At 35.2% G+C, this 18,078-nt stretch overlaps 1 protein-coding gene across 1 annotated transcript in view; it reads left to right on the forward strand.

Moving 5' to 3' along the window:
• LOC111414590 (cilia and flagella-associated protein 47-like) overlaps window positions 1–18,078 on the forward strand; it is a 30,526-nt gene that overhangs the window by 450 nt on the left and 11,998 nt on the right. Inside the window, exons 3-10 of the mRNA XM_023045979.2 lie at window positions 103–292; window positions 361–648; window positions 5,411–5,514; window positions 5,578–5,684; window positions 5,744–5,836; window positions 5,916–6,591; window positions 6,644–6,974; window positions 15,074–17,194. Coding sequence (XP_022901747.2) covers window positions 103–292; window positions 361–648; window positions 5,411–5,514; window positions 5,578–5,684; window positions 5,744–5,836; window positions 5,916–6,591; window positions 6,644–6,974; window positions 15,074–17,194 — 3,910 coding nt within the window. The remainder of the gene's footprint in view (window positions 1–102; window positions 293–360; window positions 649–5,410; window positions 5,515–5,577; window positions 5,685–5,743; window positions 5,837–5,915; window positions 6,592–6,643; window positions 6,975–15,073; window positions 17,195–18,078) is intronic.

The following is an 18,078-nucleotide window of genomic DNA, read 5'->3' on the forward strand; positions in this document are numbered from 1 at the left end:
AATAATAATGTGGTTTTGTTTTGAGACTACTTATAATACGTTCATCTTAAAACAAAATAACACATTTCATAAATTAAAAGATAATTTTATTGAATTTTTTAGAATATTGACCTGCGCTAAAATTTCTTTTAACCCACCAAGTTTTGATTTTGGCGTTATCGACGAAAATGTGCTTTCAACTCAACGCGTCCTAACCCTTACAAATGATGGTCATTCTTTAGCTCCTTTTCATATTGACATTTCTAAAACTAGAGGACATATTGTACTTGAACCCCCGAAAGGAATTGTGATGGTAATTATAAGTATTACATCATTTGTAAAATTAAATAGAAAAATAACAATCTTTTTTAATTTTTTAAGGCAAAATCGAAATTTGAAATAAAAATAAAAATAATTCCATTAAGTATTGGTCCTTTAAATTACACATTGGTAATAAAATGCGATAAAATGTTGATTATTCCAATTACGGCGACGGTTATTATTCCAAGATTGGAAGCGATCCATTATTGGGCTTCAAAACAATTTACTTTAATCTATTTTACACCTACTTATTATGGACTGAAATCATCCCAATATTTGATGATACGTAATTATAGTGCTGGAGATTGTATGTTTGCAACAGATGGAGAATATCATAATATGAGCCTTGTATGTTAACACTTAATTATTTTATTTATTCGATCAAGTTTTTGAATCTATTATGATTTTCGAATCACGTCGATAATCTCTATATCAAGTATTTTTGCATCTCAACGCAGTGCTAGATTCAGGAAATGTGTAAACTAACAAGATAGTTTTGAGGAATAAATATTTTAAACACATTTAAAAGATCAGGTTGAAAGATAAACGTTAGGTTTGTAGAAAAAGTTTATTGAACATCAATAAGAACACATAAATAAAACTGGTTTCTCTCTAAATACAGGTGGTTTGGAAAAAAATGGAAAGTTCTTGTAACCTATATTTCATTTTCACTTTCTAAGTCATTTATAATTAATAATTCGCAGTGTTTTCGCCTTATTTTGCTAATTCGTCTCATCATTCAATAAGATGTATGCAATAGCTAACAATAATATTTTTAAGTATCTCGTATCAGTTAGCCAAGGAAGCATTTGCCGTTGGAATGTCCGATACAAGATACGTACCGTCTTCAGATGAAAACAATAAACCCAAAAGAAACAAGCGTGTATTGAATAACGCGAACTATGTTAAAGGAAGGCTGAAACTTGCAAGCGGAAATGAGAGGAGTTTATCACACATTAACCCGTTTAGTCCCACGCATATTTAAAAAAATCGGTTTTGTATAATTTTTCTTGAGATAAGATGGAATGAAAAGTGTAAAAATGTACACAGGCGTTTGAAAAAAAATTGTGTTATGAGTTATGAGGTATGAGATGGTGCAAAAATGCACCATTGTTAAGATAAATGAACAACAACACAAATATATTTTGATTATCATTTATTAACAAAGTAATAAATTAGTCATAAATAAATAATAATATTGATACAACATAACATTAACAAATACCAACTTTAGTATGAAGTTTAATATAAAAAATATTTATACTAAAATTGGTGCAAAAACGCACCAATGGGATGAACAGTATAATCATGGGATGAACAGTATAATGGGATGAACAGTATAATCACTTATTGTGATACTTCGCAAAGCACTCTTTATGTAAATGAACGCTAAACTTACTACACATAATATATTGACGCACTATGTCCATAAACGACCATTTCTGGGGAATTCACCGAATAAATGCGTCTAAACTGGTTTCTGATAATACGAAAGATGATGTAATCCTTATATCTCATCATACAAGAAGATCAACATAACAGTAAAATTAGTGTTTACATAGATATTCGGAATAAAATAAGTATTAAGTAAGAATAATTACCGTCAGTACAGCTATAGACTCATAAAAAGTCTAGAATTTAAACTGTGGTTAACACATTTTGATGTCGCTGTTCCGATTTTGTTTTTCTCCCTATTTTTATGAATCTATAGCTGTACTGACGGTAATTATTCTTACTTAATACTTATTTTATTCCTAATATCTATGTAAACACTAATTTTACTGTTATGTTGATCTTCTTGTAGTCGTGCCTGTAGATCCCTATTTAGGCGAAACACGTGTAGCACCGATACTAAAAAACATTTAAAATAAAACATCGTTTAAGCTGTAATACGGATTTTTAATTAACATTTAAAACTGAAACGATGAAACTGGAACAAACCTTAGCTTTAATTAATGTTCCAAGTCGTATTTTAAGAATTCAAATTTTTATTTCGCGTTTCAAGATATATATGAGGAAAGTATGCACTAAAAACTTGCAAATGTCAAAATTTTAAAGAATTTTGTGCACTAAAAATAGTTTAATTTCCATTGTATATTTTGTACAGAAATTTTCAATAGAAAAGAATTGATGCAAATATGGTTTAAATAGCAAAAATTATGAAATATTTTGATATGTATAGCCTAACAACCTTATAGTGTTATCGTACAAACAGCTAGCACCTTCAAATCTGGAAATATATGGCTGTAAAATAATTTTAACAACGCTGGTGCTTTTTCACACCAGTGGGACTAAATGGGTTAAGAAGTTTTAGTGAAAGTAAAAAAAATTGGAATCTGATTATAGTTGACTTAATAAATTTAGGGTGCTTCATAATATTTGTGCAGGAGTTCAGGATGTGATAACTTGTCCAAAAATTTGAAAAAAAGTTTCTATCAACTTACCCTCTAAAATGTACCATTTTCGAGATAAAGGGTGTTAAAATTTCCTGCGCATATATTATGAAATATCCTGTATATCACCGCCCAAACAATGAAATGAATACCTATTAATGTGAGTTTATTGATAGAAGAAAAGTTTCCAGACATTGTGCATTGTGTGTTTCTGCTAATTCCAAGTCGATAACATCATTTTTTTTATATCACGCAATTAAGACTGCAAGTAGAATTGACGCCTACGCTAAATTCTTGGACCAAAGAGATAAACATCAAATCCACGGAAATACGCTAAATCCTAAGTCATTCTGAAGCTAGAGTAGGCCATTTCCAAAATAGGATTCCGATTATTCCTCAACTGTCGTAACATATTTGGACTCAAGTTTGTGGATTATCAAAATGCATAACCTTTTTCTTCATTTTCTATTCTTTATAATAGGCTCGGCCCTGTTTTTCTTCAACAGTTCAGAAATCCTGACAGGTATCCTGAAGTCTAGCTATCGTATCACCTCTTTGGAGAACTCCCAGGAGGTTTGGTCCCCTGTAGTTTTTCTTCTCCGAAGAAATTCGGCAAACTGTGTTCTTTCATTCTCGCGGCATGGTCTCTCCATTTTCTCCGACACTCGTGCGCCCATCTGACTATGCTTCATAATTTTCCCTGATGTTTTCGCTTCTTATGCGGTATAGCAAAACATGACCAGTAATTGCTCAATAGCATATGTTATTATCGTCTTATAGATCCTCCTTTTACATTTGGTTTGTAAGTCTCTGTTCCTCCTATTACCTCCATATCACCGTTGCTATCGTTGCTCTTGTGGTTTGTGGTCTGATTTCTTCTTTCTGGTCCCTATTGCTAGTGATGTTTATCGCCAGATATTTCAACTGCATAAATGATACTATTGTAAACCGCTAATTTACACTTATTTACTTTCCTTGGCTATTGTTAACGATTACGTTTCTGTACTGAGAATTTCTATGTTTTTTTTTCGTTTTCTGCCATGTCTTCGAACAGCTTTTTGGAGCTGTACGAAGAGCTTTGGAATGTGAAATATGAAGTGTAAGCTTTAGAACCGAATCTGAACTTTTTTTTACTTCAAACATTTGCGTATATCTTTGAAGAATGCTAGTAACCATATTATCTAAGTTGGAACCCAGCGCTTCCGGGTTTTGCACTGTTCCATACCACCCTCACTGTTGATGTTCTTATCACGATAAATTTCTACGGCCTCTCTAGTGGTAGTGGCTGCTTCTGCTAGGTATTTCTGTCTTATCGCAATCAAAAAAGTTCACCATGGAGGAAGAAAAGGACAACTAGCTACCATTCCTTGATGTATCAGTAACCAGGACCGACTTCTAACGGACGGACTCTTGAAGACTTGTTATACTTCTAAGGATATTCAACGAATTAACACGGCGAAGAACCTGGAGACAACAAGTTTCATCTGGCTATCTTTTGCTTTAGGTGTAACGGAATAGATAGCCAGGCGACTAAAAAAGGACGAAATCGTGGTGAGACATGAGACAATCAGCAAACTACTGAAAGCATTGCCCATAGTAAAGGACAAACTTCCTTCGATGAAAAGCTCTTCCGCTTCACACTGACCGCGGCAATTAGCTAATAGTTATTAATTCATAAATTAATTAATAATTAGTTACTAGAGTATAGATATATTGTTAACTTTCAACCGATATTGTCACATGAACCTGTATCTGAAGAAGGTAAAAACATGGCATCTGAAAAGTCAAACAGCGATTTAATATACGCACGGCATAATCCGCGGTTATCATTTTTAAATCACTCACTGTTCACACATCATCTTCTATATCAGACACATAATCTTTATCGCTTTATCTCAGAACCATCAGACTGTAAATATGTTTTAATGTTTTCAGCAATGGATTCGTGTTCAGAAGCATTTTTTTCAAAATTAATACACTTCTTGTCATTAACAACTTTACTGAGATAAAATATAGATTAAACTTTCAATTGAATCTACTATGTGTGATATGAAATCATGCTAGTTAGATTAGAAAGAACACTTACGTTGCTGTTAGCTGCATTCTTTGTTGAACCATGGTTTTATTTTCCTTTTTTCTGTCACTTTGAAGAATTCCATTCTTATTTCCATTAATGTTGTTTGTGTTCGAGATTATTTCCAGTAATCTATTTTTTAATTTATCTATTTTTTTTATCCATCTTTCTCAAAATTTCTTACTTAGGTTACTTATGTTCAATTTTCCTTGTTTTAGACTATTGTGTATTGATCGTTCACTTATTCTATATTTATATGTCGCTCTTCTGATCCTTACGTCCAGAACACTATCTATTAACAGGTGGTCCATCTTGCGATATGTAGATAGCTTTACGTTTGTTCTTGTGGAAATAGTATTGAATTGACAACTATATTCGCGCTTGTAGCAAAAGTTATTAGCTCACTAGCAGAGTTCCAATTTATTTAAAATCTTAATCTATGTCTATTTCTGTTGCGCATATTATTTCGGTTCGTGATGTACTTATCTCGTCGTTACAGAATATAGTGTACACATAGTACGTAAGTCATTAATTAAGTAAAAAAATGAAGTGTTCTGGTTTTACTAGTAACCCGTCGATATCGCTGTTTCCTTTTATGGTTTAAAATCAATAATGAAAAATTAATGAAACAATTACTTTTTAGAGTTTAGAAGAATTACAAATTCGCAATCCAGACGTGCACCATTTTAAACTATCTCCCATTGACGGTGTTATGCAACCACAAGAAACAAAACCGTTTTTCATAACGTAAAAAATAATTCTTTTGAAATAATTTTCTGTTAAAAGTTTGCATTTGAGATAATTTTTCAGGTTTTCTCCTATGTTTAAAGAAGGTATATCCAAGAAATTGTATTATTTTTGTACTTTGGTCGTACACAAAATCAGATGTAGATATTTACAACAAAACTTCATTGGGCGTAAGTTGTTGTGAAAATAAAAATTAATTGTTTGAATCATTATTTTATATAATCTGTAGCGGATCTTTATACAAAAACTCCGGCAACTTCCTATTGTTACAGAGCAAGTTTATCTTCAATAGCTACTTTATGCAGTTTTACAATGCCTAGTAGTAAGTAAATTAAGTTGAAAATGGATGTAAACTGCTCTGGTCTCGGATGAGACTGGGTTGTTAACGGATATTTTTTTAGATACTACTACTAATACTGGAGACGACCAGGAATTAAGTGATATGGAAGCAATGTCTTATTCTAAATCTCATGAAATCACTGAAAAAGATATGATTCGATTGCATCTATGTGGGGTTGCAGAAACAGCTTCAGTTAAAATAATTCCCGACGAAATATGTCTACCAAACCTATACCTACAAAAGACGGAAATAAGAGTTTTAGAATTACGAAATTTATCGGCAAACCTTCCCATTATATTACGATACCGAAAAATACCTTTTGTGAATTTAGAGTCTGCTTCGTTTTATTTAAATGCGTTAGAGTCAAAACAAATCGCCGTGACAATTATTCCTCAACAATTGGGAATGATTACTTCAAAACTTGTTTTTGATTTGTTGTATTATGATTTGCCAAAAGAGGAACAGCCGAAAGTAATTGGGGAGATTTCTATAAATGTAATACTTGTCGTGAGATGCTTAACAGCTCACCCGAAACCGGAAATTAACAAAGGATTAGATCCGAATTATATTAGAGATGTTGGAAAATACTGTCACGATTTGAAATTTAGTTCGTCGTTTCATAACACAAAAGCAATAACAGTTGATGTTAAAAAACGCTTAGATCGTGATTGCGATGATTTGGTTGCGTTGCCAAACGAAAATCAAAGGTCTTTGAGACCATGGAGAGCAAAAACTGCGTAATAATCTTTCTAATTTCTCCCAGTCTTAATTTAATTAATTTATTTTCAGGTGTTGTACAATGTTTGCTAAAGTACCTAGATACGTACCACCACTTGATCCATCATACGAGTGCACTGAAAGTGCGAGAGATTTTCGTAAACAAAACCAAAGTTATTATAATAAATACATACAGAGTACTTTAAAGAAGCCGAAACCACTTAATAGGAAATCTACAGACTATTCAGTTACACCAAAAGCAGAATTGATGTGTATTGGATTAGAAGATAATATACAGGAATCGGAAACTAAAACTCCGTGTAAATTTCGACATTTTATTCCTTTAACACCCTCGCAAATGAAAAATATTTTTGCCCAACCACAATGTGTTAAAACTGGTTCGGTAAGTATTAATAACCAAATTGATGTAATACTTAATGAGTTTAAGAGAACTTTTTAACGTAAAATCAAGATATTTATACCTTGTAATTTTATCACTTGTATAATCACTTTTATCACCTTTGGGGTTATTGCGGTGTGGTAAGTACAATCTTTTTAATGAGTACGGTTTTAATTGTTTACCTATCGTAAGTGACAAAGAAATATTCCACACTAACAGAACTTGGCATCAGCCTCATTCAAGTCAAATTATGTTAGTCTTGTTATGCAAATTTGTTAGTATTGTTAGACATTGTTTGCACAAAGACACCTAACACATACACTTTCTAAATATTTGATTCGAAAGTATATTTATTAATTAAGAGTTTATTGTATACAGTAATTGTTTACAATTCTTTACATTATTCAAATATTACTTTCACTCTCTACCCTCTTCCTCCATTTCCACGCCCTCGGCTCCTCGGCCCAACCATCCCCTCACCCATCCCTTTGTCTCCTCACCCCCATCACCATTCTCATCCATCGTTTCCCTTCTCCCCCCTCTCCTAAGATCTGCCTTCGGTCCATCTCCTCCTCCCTCAACTCACTGCACCCATTCAGCATGTGTTCTAACGTTTCCGATTCCTCCCTGCACAGCCTACACCACCTCTCCTCATCGGCCATCCAGTATTTGTTGGCTCTCTCCTCGTTTCCACAACGGAACCTAGCCACCAACTTTTTCCCTTCCTCATCTCTTTCCAATAACAAGTATCTAGGCAGCCCCTCCGTAATTATGTCCCTGTATCTTTCGTTATACCTTCCCACTTTTATTTGTGTCCTTCTTTCCTGTCTCTGCACATCTCGGTCCCTGTCTCTCAACTCCCTCCACATCTCCCTACCCACCCTTCGTCTACTATTTATCTCCGTTACCGAGTAGCCCGCTCGTCTATAATAGTTGTCTCTGTGTCCTTTCCCATATCTGACCTTTCCCTCTCTAATTTCCCTCCAACACTCCCCCAGGATCCCGCAGCTTGGCCTCCCTTTTATTCTTTCTTCATATTTCACTGCCCTCCTGCCCGCCTCCACCCTGACCTTATCCACCTTTACCTCTTCCCTCACTATATACCCCGGTGTTTCTCTCGCCACCCCAAGCACCCATCTCCAATATCTAGCCTGCACGTCCTCCAGCGGTCCCTGCTCCCTCCATCCCCATACCTCTGCCCCATACATCATCACACTGCTAACCAGACCTTCAAACATAATCTTCCTCGCTGCCACATTCCTTCCAAAGACTCTCTTCCCCCAACCCCATACTTGTCCCATCACCTTATTCGCCTTTTTTGCCATAGCTATCACATGCGGCCCCTCCCTGTTATCCTCCCTAAACACATACCCCAAGTAAGTATACTCCCTAACCTCCTCGATCTCCTTTCCCTCCCATCTCCAGTTTTCTGTTCTTTTTCTCCCTCCCTTACAAAACTTCATCATCCTTGTCTTCCCCACATTCACTTCCAGCCCCTTCCCCCTAAAATATCTTTCCAATGTCTTTATCATCTCCTTCATCTCCACCGCTTCTCTCGCCATGACCACGATGTCATCCGCGTATGCTAACATATGCACCTTTCTACCTCCCACCACCAATCCTCCCATCTGCCCCTTGCCCAATCTTTCCTCCAGGTCCGCCGTATACAGTGCAAACAGACTTGGGCTCAGCGGACATCCCTGCCTCAGTCCCTTCGTAGTCCAGAACACGTCGCTCAGCTTATCTCCCACTTTTATCCTAGCCATCGTCTCCATGTATATTTCCTTCACTCTAGCAATTAGGTGTTCCGTTATCCCCCTCCTCCCCATCTCCTCCCACAACTTCCCCCTATCCACCTTATCAAAAGCCGCCTTTAAATCTATAAACAGGGCGTACAATTTCCCTCCCTTCTTATCCAGCTCTCTATCTGCCAAATGCTTCAACACATACACGTTGTCGATTGCTCCCCTTCCCTTCCGAAAGCCTGCCTGCCCATCCGGTAAAATTCCCCCCAACTCCATCTCCTCCTCCAATCTTCCCAGCAGTATCTTCGTGTATATCTTGTATGCCGAGTCTAGTAGGTTAATTTCCCTATAGCTCTCTACACTTCCCTTATTACCCTTTGTATATACTGGGCAAATTACTCCCACTTTCCATCCCTCCGGAATCCCACCCGCTCTCCATACGATATTCATCCCCTCCAACAACTTCACTCGCACCACCCTTGATGCTTCCAACCATGCTTCGTTATGTATCCCATCTTCACCTGGCGCCTTTCCCTTCTTCAATCTCCTAAGCACCGCCTCCATCTCCTCTTCTGCTATCTCCTCTCCCCCATCTCCCTCATATCCTCCCAACCCCGTTAGCCTCGTTTCAACCCCTCCCAATAATCCCATAAAGTAACTCTTCCATTCTGTCATGTGTATTTCGCTGGTTATCGTCTCCCTACCCTTCTTTCCTTTTTTCAGATACCTCCTGACCTCCCCTTCCCTTGTTATCCCCCTAATCTCTGCCGCCTCCTTCTCCCTCAATTCTGTTTTCTTTCTACTGCATAACTCTCTGTATTCTCTCCTGGCTTCCCTATATCTATCCACCCCTATCTTCCCCCGTCTCCACAGCCTCAACCTCCTTCTCGCCTCCCTCTTCGCCTTCTTGCACTCGCCATCATACCAGTCGTTCCTCCCCACTTTGTCCCCCCTACGTACACACTCCCTTTTCAGTGTTGCCTCCCGCACTACCTGGGTAAGCTCTTCCAATCTGTTGATCTCTTGTATCCTCTGTTGTATTAATTTATTCCAATTATTTTGCTGCTCCATAAAGTCTTCTAATAAATACCCCATTAATAAGCATTATAATTTACATGATTCATAAGCCAACAATTCACAATTATTAATCTTGCCAAGTTAGTCTCTATAAAGTAATATACTTAAGCAGTGGTATCTTTCAAGAATTTAAACAAGAACTCTATTTCATCCACTTTCAAACATTTCACTCAAGATTTTGATACACTCACTAATGGTTTTAGTCCATTAAAAAATATCCACCTATGGTACAAAAATATGCTTATGTTTGTAGCAAGTTTTAGTTATTACAATTAAGAGATCTCAAATCTGCATGATTTACTGTAGGATTGTATAAAAGTGAAAATTTTCTAATTAACAAAGGTTTATTGCATTGATTTCAATTTTTAGAATTCCCAATAATTTTCAAAATGGAAAGCTTAGTCTCCGTTAGGTTGTATGCTACTCACTCTTTCTCTGGAAACTCCCTACGAAACGAATTTTTCAATTCAATTTGAACGTCTTCTCGTTTGCAAACCAATGATATTCTTCGGCAAAGAGATCGTTGCAATTCTGGTAGTTTTAGAATATAACACGATGTATTGTATATCTCTATGTCGTAGTGGATAGTATTAACGTTAGGTATATACCATGGTGAACGTAACCCATTCAACCAGAAATGTTGAATATCTTCAAAATTACTTTTATTAGTTATAGCTCTTAAGATGGAGTTATTTATATAGAGGTAGTTTGTATTCTGCGCTAACAAGCCATCTTTTATCCAACGATATTTTCCTATAAATTAGCTTGAGTTGCAACATTTTCTAATGATCTAAACAATTCATAAGTATGTTATTATTGTTAAGTAGTTAAGATGATTATCTAATTATAACTGTATCTCTAACCACTTCAGATTCGACTTAAGTAACATTGGATCATAATCGCCTTCGCTTATTTCCACCTTTGTTCATTTCCCAATCTTAAATCCCCTCTTCATCCGCGTATCTTTCACTTATACTTTAGTTAACACCAGCTCGATGTCCACGTACGCTTCAAACAGCCTTCTGCCATTGCTACTTAGCTTCTTATCTTCTCTAATTTTTCCTATTACTCCCTTACATTTCTTCAAGTCGATTGCAAAGTATTGCAAAATGTTTCGTTATCGTCACTTCTGTCATGTTCAATGGTGCCATAACGTACAATCAAATCTACAGAGTACTACTCCTTAAACTCAAATTGATTACATACATTACATTTATAATGTTTGTATTAGTTCTTGTGTCTTACCATTCATCTCCACACGCCATGCTGTTTTCTTTACCGTGAGTTGTCATTAATTATCCAGCCGCCTCATTTTTTTGATCTTCTTCTCATCTTTGACCAGATTATTTCTTCATGCTCTTTTCTCTACTGCCTCTTGATAGTCTACAAACTTGTTTCATTATCTCCACTTTGTCTTCCTTAATTCTTTGATATTCTTATTTTATTAAACTCATCTCCTCGTGATAGGTTCGCTGTTCCTATCTTACTTCTTTAATTAGTGTCATTTTGTTTACCATCATGACATTATTTTATCTAACATACTTTCTTCACCTTCTGGTTTTCTTTCTTTTTTATTTCGTCGTTTTTCTTTTCCTCTGTTCGCTGGAACGATGAATGTTCTACCGCTCTGACAACATTCGGGAAAACTGAATTTACTTAATCATTACTATCAACGCCGGTTAAATCTCTTTGATATAGACGAATTCGCATGCCATGGCTGCGCGATAAGAACACAACCCAGATCATGTTGAACAGTGGAGAAATATGGGTTTAATGTTCAGTACGGCATTATTTCTTCCAGCTTTCTTGGAGTATACTTTTTTAATGGTACTGTTATTAACTAGGAATCGTTATCTCACATTATGCTCAACGATTTTAATCATATCTTAGGAAACTTACACTCACATATGTTTCGTATGCCCAAATTTTTCGACAATTCATTAATTTAATCAATGGCGGTACAGCTCGAGTCGGGCCTCCCATATGCATTGTCTCAAATCCTCCCAGTTCAGCTATGGCGTTCTCCACATCGTAAATTTCAGCGACCTGCTATCCTCATCGTCTGACTCCTTCCAGCGCCTTCTCGGCTCTCCGACTGGCCTCCTTCCCTCCACCATTTCTCCGGATGTATGCAAACACTGCCAGAGCACTATTCTGATTAGTGTTGTACATGCGCAGCTTTGTCTCTATGCGGACGTCTGTGCATTTGATGATTAGAAGTGTGTTTTATTTGCTATTATACGTATCTTGATTTCGTTGATTTTATTGCCGTCCTCATAGAGTTTGGCTCCTAGATATATGAAGTTATTCATCTTCTCAATACTACTGGCCGCTATCATTAGATCCTGTTCGTTCAACGCGTTTCCCGTAATTACACCATGACTTTCGTTTTATCGCCATTGATACGTAGCCCTGCTGTCACATTGAGTAGTTAACACTTCTATAGCGACTTGATGTGATGGTGCCATTATGTTTATGTCCTCGAAGTAAGCAACATCTGAGACAATTTAAAGAGTAGATAAGATAACCAAAGATATGGCATCAACTGAGAGTTTTCTTATGTTGTAGTCCAAAACCAAATTAAAATGTGTAGATGCAAGGCCATTTCCCTGCTTTAGCACGGAAGCGTTTGGAAGCTTCGTATGAAGTGGATGTCCACATCGGATTGGATGAGTTTTGGTGATATTGCCAATATTGTCGTATGCCTATTTAAACTCTACAAATACCTCGTGTACTACGTTATATGTCCAGCATTTTTCTAAAACCTGCTTCGCTGAATATTATGTCCGTAGTTACGTAGTTACGTACCTTGATATTCTCCGATTACATCTTCCGCATAGGGTTTCATCTGGGACTTTATGATCTTATTCAAGACTTTATAAGATATGCATAGCAATAAGATCTCTCTGTAATTTTCGCAGCGATGTTTATCTCCCTTTCCATATATTGTACATATAATGTTTTTACACTAATCTTCCGACAATGTTTCGTATGTCCAGATTTGCGACACCATAACGTGAATTTTCTTAGCAGTTCAGTCCTTGCAGCTTATTGATTTTAACAAAGAGGGGCATAATCAAGTAACCGTACATCATTTAAATGAAACAATCTTGAATTTATAAATAGGAAGACAGCTGTCATCTATGTCCGGATTGAGCCACACTAATTTATTTCCGTTGTATACCATCTTTAAGGGTACCACAGAACCTTGAAAGACGTTGGCATCAGAATCTGTAACAGATGGGTGTTTTTGTTTGTACTGTGCTTGTTTGGATCCATCACAGCCCCATTTATATAATATATGATTTCTACGTTTTCTCTTTCCACTATGGTTAAATTATCAAATACATCTTGCAGGTATACGCAAAGACGTTTTGAGGTGTGGTCCAACAGCTGCTACAGTTTAACTTCTGCTGATGTCTCTGTTACGATTATTCCACCTTTTTCGGGATAGCAATCCTTTTTCGCTCTGAATAGTGCGCTATAACTGGGATACATGTGCTAATATTTGAAGCTTTATCCATCTAATATCGGTTTGCTGGACCCGACTTTCGTCGTTTTCTATCAGCTCTCCATGTTTGCTGCCCAATTTGGTGCCTTTTCCCTTTCTTGTCCATGATAATTCCTCATGTAACTGACAATTAACAATTTGACATTAGTCGACAATTGTTGAACAACACTAGTAGATTGAGACCTTATTATAACTTATTATAAATTATAACACAATTTAAAATTATTGTATTATAATATATTTCAAAATTATATAAAGATTATTAAATGATTACTTACACAATGAACATGTATGAACACGAACACAACACTACAACAATTGCGTACACAGAACTGAACTAATCAGAAGTAAAACTTCAAAAGATGTGATTTACGCAACTGTGACTTTTAGCTAATAAAATCAAGTACTTGCATTGGCGATAGTCGCACATACCACCGGTTTTAATAACTAGTTCCACTTTATTCTCTTAAATTAATTGGTTTGTTTAGGATTATTTTTATAATGTAGCGATAAGATGTAATACCCTGTATCTTTGTTATTTTTTCGAATTTCTTGCTAAAAATTTAAACAGGCAATCTTGAGATGTGTACCTATTAAAATAAATAATAAAAAAAATCGATTTTTTTAGTCCGCTACCCCCTTAAGAGAAACATATATTTTGAACCACCAAACGAAAACTCCTCCATTGTACCACACAAATCCACATGAATAATTTCACCTATCTTGTCTAATCTCGATAAGCTCATTTTAAAAATTTCTTTATGTTGCTTTCCCTGCACACATGAATTGCAAAACCTGTGCTCTAACACTATTGCTATGTTTTTTCTATGTTTTTGTTTTCTTTCTTTGTTTTCATCTCCCCTTTTTTTTCCTTTAGTAACAATCCTTGATTCCATGCCCTTTTTTCTTGCAATAGAAACATTTAATTGCCCTCCTACATTGAGCCTGTAGGTGCCCTTCTTTACCATAGGCAAAACATTTCTTTCCTTCCTTCCTCGTTACTAAAGCTATAAAGTTATCTTCTCTTCCTACTCTTTGTTCTTTTGTTGGTAGTCTCGATATTAAATTATTTAAATTTTGCTCATCATTTGGTAAACTTTCCCATGCCGATATAAAATGTTTGTATTTTTCCGGCAACGCCATTATTACCTTCGTCATTTCTGCACAAAGGTTTTTCCTTCTTCAAACTTTAAATTATAAAACTGCTCAGTTAACACATGCAAACCAATTATAGATTTTCTGTCATAGATTTATTTCAGTTTCTATAGCTATCGTTTTCTATACCTTTAATTACAAAACTGAGGAAGAAGTGGAGAAACTTAAATATCCACAGTCATGAGTTGAAGATAGTTAAGTACACAGTAGCAAGTGACTTCTTTAAATCATTGTACCTCACTATGTCGAGATTTTATAACCGTTAGGGACTGTTATGCACAGTTCTGGGATTTTAAACAAAGCTGTAAAACGTAAGAATCAGGAAAGAAGACTAATACTAATACCGATGACGATGAATATACACTCAATGCTCTCACAACACACCACAACGCCATTTGTTATATTAAAAAACTGTTTCCATGCTATACAAGGTATAATTCCATCGATACCATGTTGAAATCCATTTAGCTGTTTTAAAGTCTTTTCATCAAGCTGCGAAAAAAGCTACAATTTTCAAAATCATATATTTTACGTTAAAATGTACGCTAAGAACAAATTCTAGTGCATAAATATATACATATATGTTTCTATTAATATAATTAATATTTTTGTAGATAGCAGCAAATCACAATTTAATTTTTCCTTTACAAATTCACAATATGAACCAATTTCCAGTCCGCCTGTACATTCGTTCAGATAAAGCAAATATTGGTTGCATAAGAGAAAATCGTTATGTATTACAAGGTAATTCCTGTATTGAAGTAAAATTGGTATACAATTCCGGAACTGTTGGTTATTATGCAGCGAATCTAGATTTAATATTCAATGAAAGTATGATGATACCAGTTCCGGTTTTGATAAATGTAATACCGAGAATTCTTAGATTGAGTACAAATCAGATTGATTTTCAAAGAGAATATACTACGCAATATATTCAATTAATCAACGATTTAAACATATCGGTTAAGTTCTATTGGATTATTAACGAACCGAACTTTATAATACAACCATTAGAAGGTGTTGTGGATATTGGAAAAACATTAAAATCTGTAGTTACTTATATACCGGAAGTTGAAGGGCCCACAACTTGTATTGCAAAATTTGTATCGGGAGATTGTTCTCCTCAACTTTTTGTGATATCTTGTGATAACTTTGGCACCGGAGATTTGGATTTAATAACGAAGGAAGTCAATTTTGAGAATTTATCACTACAAACATGGTCTTTTAAAGAAATTTTAATAAAAAATTTAAGCAATTTTACAGTTGGTTGTAAACTCGATCGGAGTAATTTAAAACCGGCTTGGATTAAAATAACTCCAATGGAAGTGGCGATAAAACCAAATTGTTTGTTTGCTATTATAGTAGCAGTTTTGTGTCCAAAATGCGTTAGTTTTGAAGGATCAATAACACTAATGGTTGTAAACGATGCAGATAAAAAATATGAAATTTCTGTTAAAGGAAACGTTGTTTATCCAGATATTCGAATAGATCCAAATGTGATTTTATTTCCAAAAATATCCTCCAGTAGTTTTGCTATTATTAAATTTACAATAAAAAATAAATGTGCAGCAGAAACCTTCGTTAATTTCGATTTAGAAGAATACCCTGAATTCAAAGTAACTCAGTCAAATCAATTATTTGATAAAAACGATGTTACATTAGCAAATTTTCTTCCGAACGAATCAAAAACTTTTTATATTCACTTCTATCCAACGGAAGCTATGTCAACATGGTTTTTTCTTCCGATTACTTTAAATGGAATCTTAGGGCCACCATTAAGATATGACACAATAACACAACTAGTCGATTATTATCTGTGTGCAAGTAATGAGATTGATGACGATTCCAAACTTATTAATGTGCCACAAAAAGTTCCTTGCGTTAAAGCCACGGTTTTTTCAACAGAACCTAGTATAATATTTTCAAAAAAAATAGTCAATCTTCGCGTGGATGAATTAAACGTGAAAGATTCATATGTTTTAAAAATAAAAAATCCACAAACTACGCCAAAAATTGTTATGGTAAAATTAAGCTCTAATTCACAACCTTTTTCCTACTTTATGACTGATAAAGAATCTCGTTTTGTGGAATTACCAAACGGAACATGTATACAGTTCAAACTTGGATGGGACCAGGAAAGAGAAATTACAATAAATTATGAACCATTAGAAAATCTAAATAGTCGAGTTCTTTTACCAATTTATCTTCAAACTGAAGGGCACAATCAATTACATACAGCGATAGAAATCAATGGAACGTGTCAAATACCAGAAATTCAGTTTGCTCCGAATTATATAGAGATAATCGGAAATATATCAGAGAAGATTACAAATAAATGTACGGTAAATACTAATGATGACTTTAAAATATATTGTCGGTCTCTTCCGACCCAAATAACAACGTTTTCTTTACGTACGGCGATTTGTAAAAATCACTCTCCAAATTGTAAATTAACAATGGATTGCAGCAATGGTTATTTTAGTATGGCGGAAGGAAGCGAAAAGATTTGGATTAATGAAACCGATTATATGATCGATGTTAAATTAATAAATTGCCCAAGTGAAAGTTGCGTTTATGAAGCGAATCTTGAAATTTCATGTAGTTGTGGTGGTAGATGGGAAAGACCACTTATTGGGGTTTACGAAAATAGTTACCTAACAACCTATTCATTTTCTGAGATGTATCTTAAAAGAACTTTAACCGTTCCATTATCCGCAAGGGAAGTAGTAAAAAAGGTAAGAAGTTTTTATTTTCTCGTATACTATAGTACATAGATATCCTACACAAAATGGTTCATTAAAACTTTGTTTGTTCTATTACTTATACGCCTTTGAAAGTCAAATTGTAGGAGTACAACTCCTGCAAATTTGTTATTTATATGTCTCTTTGCTATTTTAAATAAAATTGAATAATGATCTTATGCAAATTTTATGAATCTCTCTTAAGTATCTTGATAGCCATGTCTCTTTATTGATCTGGTTTCTTAAGTCTTTTACTGAGTCATGTCTACCGGAGATATCCAGTCCTTGATGTAAAGTGAGTTCTTAACATCATTTCTTACAAGCAGGAATATGATTGTAAGGCTAACATTATTCCCACATAAGAACATAAATCAAGTTAAATATCATTAGATGGAGCTACAAATACCCAAATAGACCACCTGTTAATAGAATAACAGCGAGGAGTATTCTGGATGTAAGGACAAGAAGAGGAGTACGTTTTGGATAAGACCATCACTTCGTACAGGCTAATTTTAGATAGAAAATTAGTAAACGATCAATGCTTGGTCTATAAACAAAGAAACTAAACATAGGTAACCTAAAAAATATAAAATTTCAGATGATGAGGTCTCTGGAGAGATATTTTAAGGCGAAGGTGTTGGAGGTAAACGTCGAGAAGACAAATATCATGAAGTTCTACAAAGAGGGGAGAAGAAAAAAGGAGGAATGGAGATGGCAGGGAATATATAGATAGAGGTACATAGAGGAAGTGAAAGATCGGGTCGCACATGAGGGCGATGGCAAAAAGAGCGAACCTAACGTGTGATGGGACAGGTTTGGGGATGGGGGGAAAGAACTTTTGGGAGGGATGTGGGAAAAAGAAAGGTTATGTTTGAGGG

This window comes from Onthophagus taurus, chromosome 6 (assembly GCF_036711975.1).
Source record: "Onthophagus taurus isolate NC chromosome 6, IU_Otau_3.0, whole genome shotgun sequence".
Taxonomy (NCBI): Eukaryota; Metazoa; Arthropoda; class Insecta; order Coleoptera; family Scarabaeidae; genus Onthophagus; species Onthophagus taurus.